This window comes from Periophthalmus magnuspinnatus, chromosome 10 (assembly GCF_009829125.3).
Source record: "Periophthalmus magnuspinnatus isolate fPerMag1 chromosome 10, fPerMag1.2.pri, whole genome shotgun sequence".
In the NCBI taxonomy this organism is placed as follows: domain Eukaryota; kingdom Metazoa; phylum Chordata; class Actinopteri; order Gobiiformes; family Gobiidae; genus Periophthalmus; species Periophthalmus magnuspinnatus.
This window is the reverse complement of record NC_047135.1, coordinates 4947530-4959217: the sequence shown is the minus strand read 5'-3', so window position 1 is coordinate 4959217 and position 11688 is coordinate 4947530. Positions and strand designations below refer to the sequence as shown.

At 39.7% G+C, this 11688-nt stretch overlaps 2 protein-coding genes across 2 annotated transcripts; both read right to left on the bottom strand.

The window, feature by feature from the left end:
* Window positions 1-804: 804 nt before the first annotated feature.
* LOC117377698 (zinc finger protein 160-like) lies at window positions 805-2515 on the bottom strand. Its single transcript, XM_033974175.2, has 4 exons — window positions 2126-2515; window positions 1968-2014; window positions 1659-1731; window positions 805-1565 (listed from the first exon to the last, which is right to left on the bottom strand). The coding sequence occupies exons 1-4, from the start codon at window positions 2418-2420 to the stop codon at window positions 883-885; spliced, it is 1098 nt and encodes a 365-aa protein (XP_033830066.1). The 5' UTR covers window positions 2421-2515; the 3' UTR covers window positions 805-882.
* Window positions 2516-2938: 423 nt separating this feature from the next.
* smtnl1 (smoothelin-like 1) lies at window positions 2939-8629 on the bottom strand. The gene is made up of 5 exons (XM_055224750.1): window positions 8382-8629; window positions 5141-5832; window positions 4510-4621; window positions 4269-4420; window positions 2939-3589 (listed from the first exon to the last, which is right to left on the bottom strand). The coding sequence occupies exons 1-5, from the start codon at window positions 8451-8453 to the stop codon at window positions 3250-3252; spliced, it is 1368 nt and encodes a 455-aa protein (XP_055080725.1). The 5' UTR covers window positions 8454-8629; the 3' UTR covers window positions 2939-3249.
* Window positions 8630-11688: the final 3059 nt, after the last annotated feature.

Genomic DNA, 11688 nt, shown 5'->3' with positions numbered 1-11688 from the left:
GCTTTTATTTGGACAGGGACAGTGCACAATACATTGACCTTAAAAATAAAAAAAGCAGGAAAGATGTATGGTGCCAGGTTATAGCAAAAAATACAAATTTCCACCTGTAGTCCCTGGACAGGCTGATGTTTAAGTAAAAATAACAGTTTTGGTGTAGATGGATGAAAGACCTGTAAACATATTGTGCACACATCTAGTACATCTAGAACACATCACACCCCTCAAATATACCATTTCTAAAAAATATTCAGTTCACACTCACATACAAAACCACACCCATTTATTCACACACACACAATCATTCAGTTTCAGATATACAAATTTTCTTTCTTTCATACACATTCACTAATGGTGCAAACTTGCTTTGATATCTTTGATTTCTTTGTCACATGTGCAGACTTTTGAAAACTTGTGCATAATAGATGGTTTATATGAGAGTTGCAATATTGGGGCTTAGATAATTTAGTTTACACCAACCAAAGTAGTCCCAAAGTGCAACCTTTTGTCACAAAAATAGAAGACAGAAATATTTGGACAATACTGCCTCCTGCGGGCACAGTCATGTAAGGCAAGTCTGTAATGTAACTCTAAGTATCTAATCTAAGTAACCAACACTTGATTGTATCTTCATATAGTGAGTGGATATAAGGCATAAGAAGAAAACACACACACACACACACGCATGCACACACACAAAAACAACAGCAAATAAAATTATAAACAGTATTTCTTTAATATATTATATGAACTTATTAATACAAAAGTTTACAGTGGACCAACAAAGCAATAACAGTCTATATAATGAACAACTTAAACTTATAATACATTTGGCATTTCTGTATGAAGGCAGTATAAATATACCAAAGTCAATTCTTGAGCTTGCTAAACAGCGTCGTGTATGATCTTATGACGCCGCAGGTTGCTGGGGTTGTTAAAGCTGGTGTGGCACACTGAACAGCTGAAAGGTTTCTCGCCTGAATGCGTTCTTAGATGGATCCGGAGACCGCCATTTTGTGTGAAGCGTTTCCCACAGAGCAAACAGACATAAGGCTTTTCTCCTGTGTGGATTCGCATGTGGATCCCTAAAGTGTTCTTGCTCACAAATACCTTACCGCACATGTTACAGGTGATGGGAGAGCCACCCGTATGACTGGCACGATGTGTGTTCAGCTCGCTACGGGTGTTGAATTTAGCCCGGCAGACGGTGCAGGGAAACATTTTGTGACTAGACCTCTGTTGCTTTGGGGCAGGACTACTGGAGCTGCCTTCACTACCTGCACCCATGTCCTGGTTCATTGTTAGTGAAGTAACGTTTTGTATAATTGGTGTTCTTTCAATGTGGTTGGCAAGTGACACCCCAAATATGTCATTATGCACTGTAATTTGCATATGTTCATTGGAAGTTAGGTCATGAGAAGCTGTTTGCATGGTAGGTAAAGAGGTAAAAGCCAAAGAATCAGATGTGTTGTAAAAAGTACCACTGTGGTCTATGAAAGCTTCCTGTGCTTGACTTGGGATGTCCACAGTATTTTCATTCTCCATCTTTGCGCTGCCAGATCCAATGTCTATAAATATAAACAGAAATTTATTGTGCTTATGCATGAGAGGTTGAGATGAGGTTATATAAACTACAAAATAAAAAGGTTTAACTAACTCACCACCAGCAGTAACTTCTTCAGATTCATCCTCATCTTTGATTAAAATGACATCAGGACACTCTACAGGTGTTTTCTGGAAAAGATGCAAACACAAGAGTGCACACAATTTCATTGGTACAGCATTGCACTTCACCCTCCTTGTCTCTGTTGCAGTGTGTGTGTTTGTGTGTGTGCATGACTGAATGAATGAAATAGTAAACTGAAGAGATTGTATCAAGACACAAACCACTTCCTTGAATTTTGGCCTTGTTCAGTTTTGATCTCTTTCTCTCTAGATTCTAAAGCATGAATATTTCTTTAAAAAGTTACCTTTTCAGTGACAGTGAAGGTAGTTTGATCCTCTGAAACTGCAGGAGCTTGTGTGAAGGAAAAAAGCATCATTTAGTTGAGTTATTTGACAGTTCGTTATTCCGCCGCTAGGGGCAGCGTAGGCCACTTCGTGGTACTCGTATATTTTAGTTGTTTACCTTGTGCTTTAACTCGTGGTTTGGGGGTGTTCGCTCGCAGGATTCCAAAGCGGCTGGAGGGTCGTGCAGCTCTGGTCTGCAGCTTCAGGGAGAAGATCTCACTCCTCATGAGCTTCACGCGGGTCCGCAGACTGTCGTTCTCCCGCAGGCTCTGGGTTAAGTGCAGGCGCAGCTCCGCAGAGCTCTCACAGAAAAGCTGACTGATTTCTACCACCGCCGCCTTCACCAGCGCGTCCATTATGGACGAAAGCTGCGACTCTAGGTTCACACCACCCGGAGGCAAACTCACAGCCATCTTTGTAAAAGCTTTTCCCACTATAATGTTGACCGAACGCACCGCTCAGACTCTGCTCCCTCCAAACAGGCGACACAACGGCCTTTTCCGGAGGCATGACGCAATTACCGTAATACACTGAGAGGCTTTGTTTATGTCAGAGTGATTGGACCCTGTAGTTCAAAAACACTCAAATGAAATGAATGAAAACTGAATTCAGCCTAGCTCTATTGAGAGTGAAGCCTGGGTAATAATAATAATAATAATAATAATAATAATAATAATAATAATAATAATAATAATAATAATAATAATGCATTTCTATTTTTTTCCTTGTTATTCATGAAATTGTTCTATTTCAACCACTTTTTACTCACTTAACCTAAATGGTTTGTTTGACTAAAATAATCTAGTGATGAAGCCAGTGTTAATCTTTAGTGTTTGACTCATCTTAATACTGGACTTGGGGTTCGGGTTGTGTTTTTGCAAGTTGTGAGAAATTATTGCCATTTGTTTATAGGAGAAGCAGTAAGCAAATTCTTCAATTCAGTTTAATAATATAGTAACATTTCACATTTGCATTTACAAGTCAACACAGTGAAGTGACAAAACACACAACTACATGTATCAAATGTAATATATAAGAAATCTGTATCACCTTCATTTTACTTCAGCTCATTCAACCAGTTCTATAGTACAGCAGTTTTAAACACTTGTGTCAAAAATCAACATACAATTGTAGTGAATAAAACACACATGATGAAATATTGTCTACGAACTTAAAAATACAGCAGTTTAGACCTCATAGCATAAATCAAGATCGTTTTGGTCTTGAACATTTTGAATAACTCTAGGATTCCACTTCCTCCATTGTCTGAATATCAGTCTCTTCACGTTTCGACATATCGTCCTCCTTCTCGCCGGTCTCCTCTTGACTTTCATTTATAACTTGGGTCTCCTCTGTGCTCTCTGTGATCTCACTGTCCTCTGTCTCTGCTTCCTCTTGTGGTTCATCTTCTTCCTTCTTATCAGCTTTCTCTTTTTCTGCTTTATCTTTCCTCTCCTTCTCTATCTTGGACAGGCTGTGGCAGAGTGACTGGACATAGGTGAAGATACACATGGGGTCAGGGTGGTTTCCCATCATGACCATATCAGACACATCCAGAAGGGGGCAGCAGTCAGCCAATTTCCTGGGAGACAACACAAAGAGAGGGAGGTAAACATATATATCTGTTAATACCATAACTTTGGCACTATGGAACTTTTCTGGTAGCGTGTCGGGCACAGTCCATTGTATCCATCTCTATGGACATAAGCAGCTCACAGTAACATGTATTTTATTTGTTTAATTTATCTGGAAAACAAGCAGGTAGCACATTTGAGATAAGCATTAGCATATTAGCATTTTAAATTAATATACTGTAAATTTCGGACTATAGAGCGCACCTGAATATAAGCTGCACCAGCTAAATTTGAAAAGAAAATCAATTTTGTACATATATAAACCGCACAGGTTTTTGTGTTGTAACATGTGATATTTACACAGAAAGATGGTACACAGAAGGTTTTTTTTAGTTTTAATTTAGGAAATGCTTTTTTTTTTTTTTAATCACACCCCCGAGGTGAGATATCTCACCCCCGAGGTGAGATAAATTCAGTTTTATCATAGGTGACCAATGAGCTTCGTTTCACATGTGTCACTGAAAAAAAACAAATCTGATTGGATGAACATGTTTGACCGGGCTTGAGACACAACGGACGACGTGGGGACTAGACTAATTTTTATCTGTATAAAAATTACAGCGACATATCAGTCTGAATATCAGGCAAGAACTTTGTTACTATTAAACATGTAAACATTTGAATTACTCAGCAGTTTCAAAGGCCAGGGTGAAGTTCTTCTCTCTCTCTTTTGGATTCAGGGAACTGAAGTCAAAAGCATCAGGGAAATAACGATGGATCAGAGCACAAAACGCCATCCCATCAGACCAGGATGAAGAAAAGTTCTCTATGTTCACCCCCTGAAATGTCAAGGACGCGACATAAGAGCGAGTAAGTCAAAATCACTAATACCACATGTTTCAGAGTAAATAACAGTACTGGCTCATGCCTCGTATTTGCGCGTTTTGCTGATGCACCACTGGAGTATTTTCTGCTTGATTGTAGCCCCTGTGGCCCCAGCTGTGGCAGACTTCTGGAGTTTGAAGTTGCGTGGGACTGATCTGAAACATGAACACAGCAAGTTTAAAGAAAATACTTAAATATGATGCCAGTAAGATACTGATATTCTGAATACATCACAAACTTAGACTATATGCTAGCATACTACTATTCTATGGTTTAGCACATTTCTGATCTTTATCTTTATTTGACCTAAGGATGCATTTCAGTTCCGTATCTGCCGATTAATGACATCAACCGATACTAGTACAGTGACTGAAAACGGCATTTATTTTTTTTAAACAAAAATAAAATAAGACAAAACTGATCCAAATGTGTTATGTAGCTGTTACTTATCTCTTAAGTAACCAAAAACAGCTTTGCATAAATAAAAGTTCAAACATTACGAGACTTTCTGGGCCAATTACAACCTGTTAATAGTCTTATTACATTAATGTGAATGCCAAACTCTATATCAATATCGACTGAACCGATACTTAGAAGCTGATATCCAATTTTGCACATTTTTCAGTATCGACGCTGATCTCAGATTCCAGTGTCAGATCGGTGCTCTCACTCACTCTGGCGCTCCTTGCTGGAACTTGGCGATGAGGTCCTTTTTCGCCGATGCGCGGATGGAGCGGGCCGAGGGGCGTGGCCGACTCAGAGCGGCGAGAGACGCAGCAGACGGCCCAGGCTTCCTCTTTGCTGGTTTTTCCAACTCCTCTGTTTTCCCCTTTTTATTTACATCCGATTTTACATCTGCATCTTTGCCTTTGCTTGCTTTTTTCTTATCTGTTTTATTCGGTACCGCCTCTTTCACCTTTTCCTCATTATTAGCTGATGTGTTTTCTTCTTTCTTCGCACTTTCCTCTTGTTTTTCTGTCTTGGCCTCATCCTCTGTTCCTACATTACTGTTTGTGCTGGCAGCAGCTGCATTATCAGTTGAGTTATCTTGTGCGTCTTGTTCAGCATCACCTTCCTGAGATTCAGTTTGAAGTTGGCTTTTTTCATCTACACATTTTGCTTCTTCCCTCTCTCCATCTTTCTTGCTCTTATCTTGTGCGTCTTGTTCAGCATCACCTTCCTGAGATTCAGTTTGAAGTTGGCTTTTTTCATCTACACATTTTGCTTCTTCCCTCTCTCCATCTTTCTTGCTCTCATCTGTCTCTATCTCTCTTTCTATCTGGTCTTTGCTTGTTTTTTCTTCTTCTTCTTCTTCTTCTTCTTCTGTCTTTTCAAGTATGTTTTCCTTTGGTGCAGCATCTACAATCTAAAGACAAAAACACATTTAGAATATGTTGTAATTTTGTCAGATATAGCTGAGATAACTTAATTAAAATGCCGGCGTATATTTTGGACACATTTTTGCAAGATACCTTACTTACCTACATTTTTGGCTTGTTAGTTTGATGCCAATATTCCTTTATTTAAACAATGATATACAAAATATTGATGAAAGCTAACAATTGCTAAAACTAAACTATGGTTCTAAAATGTCCTTACAAAAGCAAATAATCAAATTTTAAATCAATCTAAGGCAAATCTGTTTAACTTAAATGAACATTCCCCTACAAATAGACCTGGCTGACAAACAGAAACTGTAAACAAATAGGTGTATTAGTTTCAGTTAGTTAGCTCTTCCCTTCAAACAGATGCAGTAGCTCAGTTGGTAGAGTGTTTGTCCACTGATCCGAAGGTTGGCGGTGCGATTCCAGCTCCCACAGATGAATACTGTCATTGTCAAGACACTTAACCTTGCCTCTAGTGTCTGTGTACACTGGTGTGTGAATGAGTGGTTCCTTGATGTAAAGCGCTTTGAGTGTCTTGAAGGTGCAAAAGTGCTATGTAAAAATGTGACCTTTTACCATAAAAGGCAGTGTCCACAGCAATATGACATTTCGCTTGGTAGAGGAGCGAAACGTCTTCACTCTAAAACTTTTGTCCAGTTTACAGAATTGATTGTTTTTTCTTTTGCTCTGGATCAGACATAAGCACTATAAACTTGGTAATTGTATTGTAATTGGTTGTACAGGAATGCCTTTCAAATATCTCTCAACCTAAAAATATGCAGTTGTCATGTGACCTTTGACCTGTTAGTACCAACTAATCTTGGGCTTTACTGGGATTTCATCTGTTGCTTTAAAATTATGCCCTCCTAAATATAAGTGGAGATGGTAAGCTTCTATTACAAGTTCATTAGAATGTGTAAATTCATGTGGCACTACATGACTGTATACACATTAGAAATGATTTAAAATTAGCCTGGCTCTCATGAGGAAGGCACAACTGCTAAGACTCTTGGCAGTGAATTCGTTTACACTGTGTTCGGGTTTATTTTTATCAGCTACTGTTAGTTTGCAATCATTTCCAATGTGATTCTCAGAAATGACGAGTTTGTCCTATGCAATATGGAAGCATGCAAATTAAAGGTGGGCTATACAAACAAAATTGTGATCTCATCCCTGTTAAGAGACTCATTTTGAATTCTAACAAAATCTAAAATCCAATCTATGCAGCCTAACCGTATGCAAATGTTTAGAAATATACTATAAGCTGCCCATACTTATACCACACTAACAATGTGCTTTACAATATAATGATAATATAATGATATACAATAGAGACGATAGTTAAAGGGACCATATTATGCTATTTTCTGATCTATTCTAATGTTGTTTCCTCATCACAAACATATCCGGAGTTGTGTTGTTTCATTCACACTTGGTTAACACACAAACCCTGCATAGTTAGCCTGAGTTGTTCCACCTTGTGATGTCATGTTGTAATACAGAAAGTGCTCCACTGTGTTTCAAAACTCCATACACATTTCCTAGAATCATTTGGATAATTTCAGACCTGGAATTGCCAATCTCTACTGAACTAAAGGCAAAAGGAGCTGCTAACTTGAAACCTACCACTTCATGACATCACAAGGTCGAAAGAGAGCATTTTGAGTTTTTGGAGAACATGTGAGAATGAAACAAAACACAACTCCAAGTATGTTTTAAAGGAGGTAGCAACATTATAACATGGCTTAAAGCTCACAAGAGTCAATTTTGTGTAATATATGACCTTTAAATGCTGGGCAATATTTACATCTCAACAGAAGAAGTGTCGTCATTTTTAATTAGTGCAAACGGGTTAACATTATACAACAATATCAGCTAACAAAAATTCCAGGACTGGGCGATGTAACAAAGAATATTTACATTTATCATATTTATTTTCCCATCTTTAATTCCCTGAACATAAACAATACAGACTTTTATTAGTGCAATTTAACACAAAAAGTCAGATTTATTCTCCCAAAACCTGAACTCTGCTCCAAACCACATGCTTTTACTAACAGAACTACATTTAAATCCCTATTGCACAGCCCTCTATGTTTCATTTATGTAGCTGTCTCGGCAGGACATCAATGGTTTGTTTGAGAACAGTGACTCATGACTCCCTGTGGTCCCAGTTCTTTGAAAGCAGAGGTCCAACAGGTGTGGCATTGCCATCCTATTTTACTAACCCCAAGCTTAACAGCTGTAAATGTAAATCCTTTTAAACCGCTTCTTGGTACGATTTGCACCACTATAATCGTTTATATAGAACACATCTCTGAAGTACTTATTTTACTAGTGCAATTCCAAAAGTACGCCTGCTGTATTGTTAGCATTATTAACTGTAGACATATACATTAATTTAGCTCAATACATATACTACTATATGCAGTTTGTACGAATAAGCCCTTAAAACATCTTTGTATACATAGTCTTTGAGTCTACTGAAGCCATAATGTACTTTTTATAAAACACACGAGACATAACCCACCTTGTTGTTGTTATTCTTGTCACACTGTGTTTTCTCCACAGCAGGTTCAGATTTATGAGTTTCTTCCTCCATAATTTTATTGTATAAATGATCTAAGGCTTAAAATGGTTCAGTCTCGTCACGTCTCTGCACTGCCTAAAACATATGACTACAGAGATGTTACTGCTGTCCCTCCTTTTGGCTGTCCTCAGCGTAAGGTGTCTCAAATGCGTCTTTGTGGGCAGTGTCTTCCTCAGACTCCCGCCCCCCTGCCCTCTGCGTCTTTATCTGACCTTTTGAACAACAGTGACTCCTGAAATAGAGTGTAGAGTGCAGAGCCGGACAGCTGCCTTTGCTGTGGAAACCACAGATACACATTCACTGGAAGAGACAACAACCACTAAACAAAATGGTATAGATTAGTGATACAAGTCTAGGCTTAGTACATGTTAACTTTATCCAACAGAATTATGATCATAGTGCGGTGTCAGAGTGTGGGGTTTTACATGTCTGGCAATTAAAAAAAGCTTTAGGCACTTTTGTCCCATTTCTATAAACTTATTTACAGTGAGCTACATTTTGAACGTTAACAGTATGTAGCCTATCCTCAGAACTACAATCACAACTGAACCTGGGTTGCCAGTGCCTTAACCTGCAGACAAGTTTCTCTGAGCCAAGGAAGCTGACATAGCACCAGTGGTGGAATACAAGTAAAAGTACTGTGCTAGAGGGGGAAAAAAAAAACAAAACTACTCAGTGAAAAACAAAATTTACTCAACTTCTACTCCACTCCATTTTTGAACAGAACTGAGGAGTAGAAATATTGAGACCTGCTGAAAAGCCTGATGGCTTTTTTTTTGTTGTTGCTCAAAATGTTGCAGTTTATATATTTAAAAAGAAAAAAAGCTTTAACAGGTACTTTTGAGCATTTTTGCTCTGCTAGCTGTACTTAAGAGTTCTTCCACCACTGATTGGCTGCAGGTGCTACAGTTTAGGTGGTGAGGATTCAGTTTGAACATTTCCTCAGCAGATATGGTTGTAGAGTACAAGTATTCACATTTTGACCTAGCATTCTCCCTGCTTACTACAAGTGAGCAATGAATGCAAAAAACACAATTTAACATTAAAAGATTTAATGCTTCAGTCAGTCATACAAATGTAATCAATATTCACTAGAAAACCACCCCGAATGGCCTGACCCACTGTCTGTCTGGGTAGTTTGTGTAATGAACATCATTGTTGTAGTTTGACCCGTCCTCAAAACTTCTGGTCTGGTAACTATATGTTCCCTGGGGGTACTGGCCCATCAAGAAGGCATAATCAAATGGAAAGTCCATGGGTGGAGGCAGTGGTATAGGCCAATTATTTGGAGCACCAACATATGGGAGTTGATCGTCGGTTGGGCCAGCCATCGGGTATGGGTCTATGGGAATGGGAACAGGACCGCCAATAGGAGGAGGAAGAAACAATGGCCACATATTTGACTCCCTCTGATTATGTCCATAATCATGACTTCTGTCAAATTTATACAGTTCTCCAGCCTGGTAGTCGGGCTTCCAGGGACTCATATCTGCATAAGAACAAACAGTAAAGAATATTAGAAATGGCTTCAAACTGTTGGTCCAAGTTTAAAAAAGTTGAGCATATTAAATAAAAAAATCAAGTTCCTCCCCAATTTGCAAAACAGCCCTTTGGAAATGCACAAATTTGCTAAACAGTTTTACCTTGTGGACCATTGAGAGGGGCTGGAGGCATGTAATCAGCAGTGTCACCAGCAGCAGCCTCAGGAGCAGCCTCACCAGCAGCAAGGACAGGTTGGTCCTGCATCTGAAACTGGGGCAGTCTGAACACATTATGAACATCTGGCCTCACAGGCCCAGGAGCCGGAGCAGGAGGTTGCTGCAAGGCCTCCTGGCTACCGCTACCTGGAGCATAAGGCTCGTAAGGCTTGTATCCTGTGTACAGAAAATGGGAGCAAAAAAAAAAACACACACATTAATGCCCAAACTCTAAGTCAGGTTCCATTTTGTGTTAACCTACCAAAAGGAACACCGAAGATGTCCACTGTCAGTGAAGCAATGAGAAGTACACTGGAAAAACAAATACACACGTCATATTTTATAAAAATCACTTGACCCTTAAGCCTTCTAAGACGTAACTAAAGAAGGGATGAAAGTTTCCTATCTGAAAAACATACATACATACATATACAGTCACATTCACAAAGTTATCATTTCAAACTCACCTTAGTGCCAGTTGTACAGCCATGCTTCTGCAGCAGACCCCCAGCATAACCCAAACTTCTGCCACCTCTTGTTTTTCAATAGTTACAAGCCAATCACAGGTTAATGAGCAAATCACATACAGCTGATCTCTCCTCAATGAATCCTGTTCCAATGAATACTCTGGTTCAAAAGAATATAAATAATATGGCAAGGCAAATTACTGTAATGTGACAGAATGATAGAAATGTAATAATTAAAAGAAAAGAAAAGAAAAAAAAGTTTAATGCCCTAAATCATATGGATACTGCTGCAGTTTTATCGGGACACCACTAGAGGGGGCAATTCTGTTTGATCTAAACCAGGGGTGGGCAAAATTTGGACACACATGCCACAATGGTTTCTAAAATTTGACAGAGGGCCGAGCCGGGATACACACACACACCCACACTGATACACACGCACTGATACAGACACACACTGATCCACACATACACTGATCCACACACGCACTGATACACACACGCACTGATACATACACGCACCGATCCACACACGCACTGATACACACACGCACTGATACATACACGCACCGATCCACACACGCACTGATACACACACGCACTGACACACACGCACTGATACACACACGCACTGACACACACGCACTGATACACACACACACACACACACACACCCCTACACCCCCCCCCACACTGATACACACGCACTGATACAGACACACACTGATCCACACATACACTGATCCACACACGCACTGACACACACGCACTGATACAGACACGCACTGATACATACATGCACTGATACACACACACCCCTACACACCCCCACATACACACACACCCCCACACACCCCGATACACACACACACAGATCCACACATACACTGATCCACACACGCACTGATCCACACACACACACACACCCCCACACACACCCCCACCCCCACCTACACACACTGATCAACACACACAGTGATACACACACACACTGATACAGACACACACTGATCCACACATATACTGATCCACACACGCACTGATACACACACGCACTGATACACACACACATACACACACCTA

Coding starts and splice junctions, on each gene's coding strand:
- LOC117377698 (XM_033974175.2), bottom strand. CDS start 2,420: ATGGCTGTGAGTTTGCCTCCGGGTGGTGTGAACCTAGAGTCGCAGCTT. Junction 2,015..2,125: donor ACCACGAGTTAAAGCACAAG/GTAAACAACTAA, acceptor CCTTCACACAAG/CTCCTGCAGTTTCAGAGGAT. Junction 1,732..1,967: donor CCTTCACTGTCACTGAAAAG/GTAACTTTTTAA, acceptor CATCTTTTCCAG/AAAACACCTGTAGAGTGTCC.
- smtnl1 (XM_055224750.1), bottom strand. CDS start 8,453: ATGGAGGAAGAAACTCATAAATCTGAACCTGCTGTGGAGAAAACACAG. Junction 4,622..5,140: donor TTCCAGCAAGGAGCGCCAGA/GTGAGTGAGAGC, acceptor TTCATGTTTCAG/ATCAGTCCCACGCAACTTCA. Junction 3,590..4,268: donor CTGGCCTTTGAAACTGCTGA/GTAATTCAAATG, acceptor GTTGTCTCCCAG/GAAATTGGCTGACTGCTGCC.